The sequence below is a fragment of the Palaemon carinicauda genome, chromosome 35, assembly GCF_036898095.1.
Source record: "Palaemon carinicauda isolate YSFRI2023 chromosome 35, ASM3689809v2, whole genome shotgun sequence".
Taxonomy (NCBI): Eukaryota; Metazoa; Arthropoda; class Malacostraca; order Decapoda; family Palaemonidae; genus Palaemon; species Palaemon carinicauda.
In genome coordinates, this window is record NC_090759.1 from 49462914 (window position 1) to 49468532 (window position 5619).

Genomic DNA, 5619 nt, shown 5'->3' on the forward strand with positions numbered 1-5619 from the left:
GATCTCCCAAAGGGGAGTAATTGGAAATCTATTGTTTTTTTGCCAGGCCTTGAACTGTTTCTCAATGCCTGCTACAGTATCATTTTGTCTCCAGGGAAAACTCTGAAAATCTTCATCTTCCCTGGCTCCAGGAATTCTTCGTCTTCAGAAAAATGTCAATATTTTTTTTTTCTAATATTAATGCTATATTCCTTAGCCATGGAAGGCATTGAGTAAATCTATACTGTACAAAATGGTTAGATTTATGACTGACAGGATTATTTTGCTAGGATCTTTGACTACTTTTGGCATCATGGCATGGTGCTGGGGAGGAGAGGATTCACATCAAGAAGCAGAAAAATTCTTGGATTTGATGGATCGAGAGGAAATGGAGAGACTGCAACCAGAAGTCTACGGTGGGGTGAATCACGTTGCCGGAGAAACTAGGGTATCACACACAATTGGAGGAAGTATCTCAAAAGGATCTAAGTGAGGAATTAGACGGAGCAGAAGAGGGAATTCAGTTGTTTGATGATTTCCTCGCTAAAATACATCAAGAAACTGAAACGGGAATTGACCTAAAATACATCTGTGAAGAGGTCGATGCCGCAGAGGCAGAAGAAATTGAGTTATCTAATGACAACATAGCTATATCAGCTTTAAATGAAGATTTAGATAGAGCCAATAAGAAAATTGAGTCTCTTATGGTAAGTCTAGAAAAAGCTGAAGCTCAAAACGAAAAACTTCGTGAGGAGCTTTTGGTCAAGACTTCTGTAGAGGCAGGAGAAATTGAGTTATCTAAGAACATCGCTAACTTAGCTTTAATAGATGATTTAGAAAGAGCCAATAAGAATATTGAGTCTCTTATGGTAAGTCTAGAAAAAGCTGAAGTTCGAAACGATAAAATTCGTGATGAGCTTTTAGCCAAGGCATATGTAGAAAAGGAATTAGAAAATGCCAATGAGGAAATTCGGATGCTCGACAAGAGGCTGGAAAGAGTAACAGGAGATCTGAAGACAGCCAACGAGAAACTCTTGGAAAAGAGAGACTTGGGGGAATACGTCGAAAGTGCTGATAATGAGATCCGAACACTCTGGGCTGAACTGGACAGTGTCAAGGCTGAAAAGATGAGAGTGAAGTCTGAAAACGTTTTGCAAAAGGCTACTTTAGAAAGTGAACTTGATGCTGCAGTCGAGGTGGTCTACAGAATAGGAACTAAATTGGATACTGTCCTGGATGAGAACAGCAAATTGAAGACTGAACTATTAATTAAGAAAGACGTGGTGTGCGATCTGGAAATGGCTGAGGAGGAACTGGATAAACTGTGGAAAGAAGTTGCTGGTGTTAAAGCAGAGAATAGACGACTGAAGAGAGACCTCTCGGAGGAGAGAGCCGCAAGCAATGCGTTGATGAAGGCCGACGAGAAGAATAAAACACTGGAAGAAGAAATTAGGAATCTACCTTCCGTGGCAGACGAATTTGCAATTTATAAGAAGTAGTATCAAGATATGATGGAAAGAAACATGAACCTAGAGATGGAATTAAACCATAAGAATTACGCTATTACCCAACTTGTAGACGGTCTCTCTCAAACACACCCTGAGTTGAAGGAATTATATCATATGGAAATTTCTAGTGAGCAGACTAGGGATTTAATATGGGATAGCCAGTTGAATAGATTCGCCCTTCAAGAGACGAGAAAGCAGGGCTGGAAAAAAAACTAAAGAGGAATTATATTCCAACGCAAAATATGAAAAAACTGGGGATTATAATATCGGCACCAAAAAAAAAAATGTTGATTGTAATATCGCCACCAAAAAAAAAAAAAAAATGGGGAGTATAGCATCCCCACCAAAAGAAAAAAAATGGTGATTATAATATCGCCACCAAAAAAAAAAAAAATGGGGAGTATAGTATCCCCACAAAAAAAAAATGGTGATGATAATATCGCCACAAAAAAAAAAAAAAAAAAAAAAAAATGGGAAGTATAGTTCCCCCACCAAAAAAAAAATGGTGATTATAATATCGCCACCGAAAAAAAAAATATTTATAGGAAAAAGGGAATAAAATTTTTGTTTAATTTTATTCGGAAAGGAATTTTTTTTCTGTTTAGTTTTGTTTGGAAAGGAATAATCTTTTTATCAAGTTTTGTGCTTCCCCCATTCTGGACAGGTTCAGGACATGTTTCACTGGAAAGGACACCTGAAACTATTCGGCTTGAAGGACGCTTGGATGGACTGCCCCCAGCTTAAAGGATGCAAGGCATAACTATCCAGCTTGAACGATGCTTGGAATAACCTGGAGGACAACAGGATCTGCAGAGGGAAGGAACCTGGCTGATTCTAGTATGCTGTGTACCTTGAAAGACGAGTACAAGGCGTTTGTCAAGTGTACAAATGGTCGGATATCTAGATCTATTCCTTTGGATACCAACCTTCGGGTGGTACTGGGGGAATAATCTAGAAGACTGGCTATGCAGAGGGATGAAGCTGGGATTCTTCCAGTATGCAGACAAGTTCTTGGAGGTTGAACCAAGACATCTTTGGCTGGGAAGAGAAGCTGCATGTTTTGGAGGTAGGAATTCATGGTTAAGTGGGCAGCATCAGTCCAAATTTTTAGGAACTCTACTCGCAGCTGTGGAGCATCAAATAGCAGGAGCAGAAGCTAGTAGCAGCTAGTAAAAGTTAGCAGAAGTTAGCAGCAGTAGCAGAACCAGCAGTAATGGAAAAGCAACAGTTAGCAGTAGCTAGCAGCAGTCGCAGCTGAAGTTAGCAGCTAGGAGCAACAGCAAGCAGCATGTGCTAGCAGCAGTAGCTTGCAGCAGCAACAGTTGCAATAGCGAGCGGCTGCAGCAGGAGCAAGCAGCAGCTGCAGCAGGAGCAAGCAGCAGCTACAGCAGGAGCAAGCAGCAGCTGCAGCAGGAGCAAGCAGCAGCTGCAGCAGGAGCAAGCAGCAGCTGCAGCAGGAGCAAGCAGCAGCAGCAGCAGCAGCATCTAGCAAAAGCAGCAGCAGCAGCAGTCTGCAGAAGCAGCAGTAAGCAGCAGCAGCAGCAGCAGCAGCAGTAAGCAGCAGCAGCAGCTACCAAAGGTAGCAGCAGCAGCAGCTACCAAAGGTAGCAGCAGCTGCAGCTACCAAAGGTAGCAGCAGCTGCAGCTACCAAAGGTAGCAGCAGCTACAGCTAACAAAAGCAGCAGCTGCAGTTAGCAAAAGCAGCAGCTGCAACTAGCAAAAGCAGCAGCAATCTGCAGAAGCAGCAGTAAGCAGCAGCAGCAGCAGCAGCAGCAGCAGCCGCCGCAAGCAAGAGCAGCAGTAGCAGCAGCAAGCAGCAGCACTAGCAACAGCAGCTTGCAGTAGCTAATAGCAGCAGCTAGTAGCCGAAAGCTACAGCATACAGCAGCTATCTATAGTAGAGACTGCAGCTAGCAGCAGCAGTAATTAGCAGCTACAATTAATAGTAGCTAACAGCATAAGTTATGAGCGAGCAGAATCTGCCAACAACTGAGGGTCGTGAGAAACTGCAGGAACAGAAGCAGCTAAAGAAAAAAAAAATACAAAAAAAAAAAGAGCAGCAGACAGAGGAGGAAGAGAAGCAGGAGGAGAAGCAGCAGCAAAAAAAAAAAAAACCTGAAAAAAAAATATAAAAACCAAAAAAAAAAAATAAAAAAAGAGCAGCAGCAAGAGGAGGAAGAGAAGGAGGAGGAGAAGCAGGTAAGAGGAGGAAGAGGAGGAGGAGGAGAAGCAACAGAAAAAAAAAAATTACAAAAACTAAAAAAAAATTAAAAAATTAGCAGCAGGAAGAGAAGGAAGAGAAGGAGAAGCAGCAAAAAAAAAAAAAAAAGAAAAAAAGAAAAAAAAGAGGAAGAGAAGGAGGAGGAGAAGCAGCAAAAAAAAAAAAAAAAAAAAAACCTAAAAAAAAATACAAAAAAAGGGGGAAAAAAGGAGCAGCAGTAAGAAGAGGAAGAGAAGCAGGAGGAGAAGCAGCAAAAAAAACCTAAAATAAAATATAAACACCCTCCAAAATAGGAGCAGCAGCAAGAGGAGGAAGAGAAGGAGGAGAAGCAGCAAAAAAAAAAAAATTACAAAAAAAAAAAAAAAAACCAGCAGCAGCAAGAGGAGGAAGAGATGGAGGAGGAGAAGCAGCAAAAAAAAAATTTAAAAAAAAAAAAAAAAAAAAAAAGGAGCAGCAGCAAGAGGAGGAAGAGAGGGAGGAGGAAAAGCAGCAAAAAAAAAAGAAAAAAAAATACAAGTACCAAAAAAAAAAAAAAAAAAGGAGCACCAGCAAGATGAGGAAGAGGAGGAGGAGGAGAAGCAGCAAAAAAAAAAAAAAAAAAAAAAAAAAACTTAAAATAAATTACAAAAATCAAAAAAAAAGAAAAAAAAAAGGGAGCATCAGCAAGAGGAGGGAAGCAGGAGAAGAAGCAGCAAATAAAAAAAAAAAAAAAAAGGAGCACCAGCAAGAGGAGGAAGAGGAGGAGGAGGAGAAGCAGCAAAAAAAAAAAAAAAAACTTAAAATAAATTACAAAAATAAAAAAATAAAAAATAAAAACAAGCATCAGCAAGAGAAGGAGAGAAGCAGGAGGAGAATCAGCAAAAAAAAAAATACATATATATATAAACCAAGAAAAAAAAGGAGCAGCAGCAAGAGGATGAAGAGAAGCAAGAGGAGAAGCAGCAAAAAAAAAAAAAAAAAAAAAAACCTAAAAAAAAATACAAAAACCAAAAAAAGGGAGTAGCAGCAAGAGGAGGAAGAGAAGCAGGAGGAAAAGCAGCAAAAATAAACAAACAAGCCTAAAAAAAAAAAAAAAAAAAAAAAAAAAGGAAGAGAAGCAGCAGGAGGAGCAGCAAAAAAAAGAAAAAAAAAGAAAAAATAAAACCTAAGAGGACCAGGAGCAAGAGGGGGAAGAAAAGCAGGAGGAAGAGCAACACCCCCCCCCCAAAAAAAAAACAGACAAAAATAACTAAAAACATAAAAAAAGGAGCAGCAGCAAGAGAAGTAGGAGGAGCAGCAAAAAAAAAAAATCCTAAAAAAATATAAAACCAAAAACAAAAACAAAAGGAGCAGCAGCAAGAGGAGGAAGAAGAGCAGGAGGAGAAGCAGCAAAAAAAAAAAAAAAAAACACATCTGTATATATATATATATATATATATATATATATATATATATATATATATATATATATATATATATATATATATATATATATATATATATATATATATAAGGAGCAGCAGCAAAAAAAGGACGACAAAAATGAACTTTGTTTTCACGAGGAAATATCCTTTGATGTAGAGGTACAAGCCTACATTATAGGATGAAGTGCTGTCACAGTTGGAAGGATTAAGTAGTTGGACTGTAAGATGGACAAAAAATGATATTTTAATTATAAAATAAATTTTTTAATATACTTACCCGGTGAATATATAATAGCTGCAACTCTGCGGCTCGACAGAAAACACACTCAAAAACTCGCAAGCGATCGCTATGAAGGTTGCGGGTGTGACCACCAGCGCCAACTATCGGCCAGATACCACTCTTGCATGTAAACAAACCCTTCAATTCTTCTCGTCCCGCTGCGTCTCTATTGGGGAGGAAGGGAGGGTCATTTAATTTATATATTCACCGGGTAAGTATATTCAAAA

General features: G+C 39.0%; 1 protein-coding gene across 1 annotated transcript; it reads left to right on the plus strand.

The window, feature by feature from the left end:
* Positions 1–292: 292 nt before the first annotated feature.
* On the plus strand, positions 293–1478 carry LOC137627278 (flagellar attachment zone protein 1-like). Its single transcript, XM_068358359.1, has 2 exons — positions 293–395; positions 538–1478. Exons 1-2 carry the CDS (start codon positions 293–295, stop codon positions 1476–1478), a joined length of 1044 nt encoding a protein of 347 aa, XP_068214460.1.
* Positions 1479–5619: the final 4141 nt, after the last annotated feature.

Bases quoted from the DNA above. Each gene is read 5' to 3' on its own strand.
- LOC137627278 (XM_068358359.1), top strand. From the start codon at position 293: ATGGCATGGTGCTGGGGAGGAGAGGATTCACATCAAGAAGCAGAAAAA. The intron at 396-537 runs GTGGGGTGAATC...AAATACATCAAG, and splicing joins ACTGCAACCAGAAGTCTACG to AAACTGAAACGGGAATTGAC.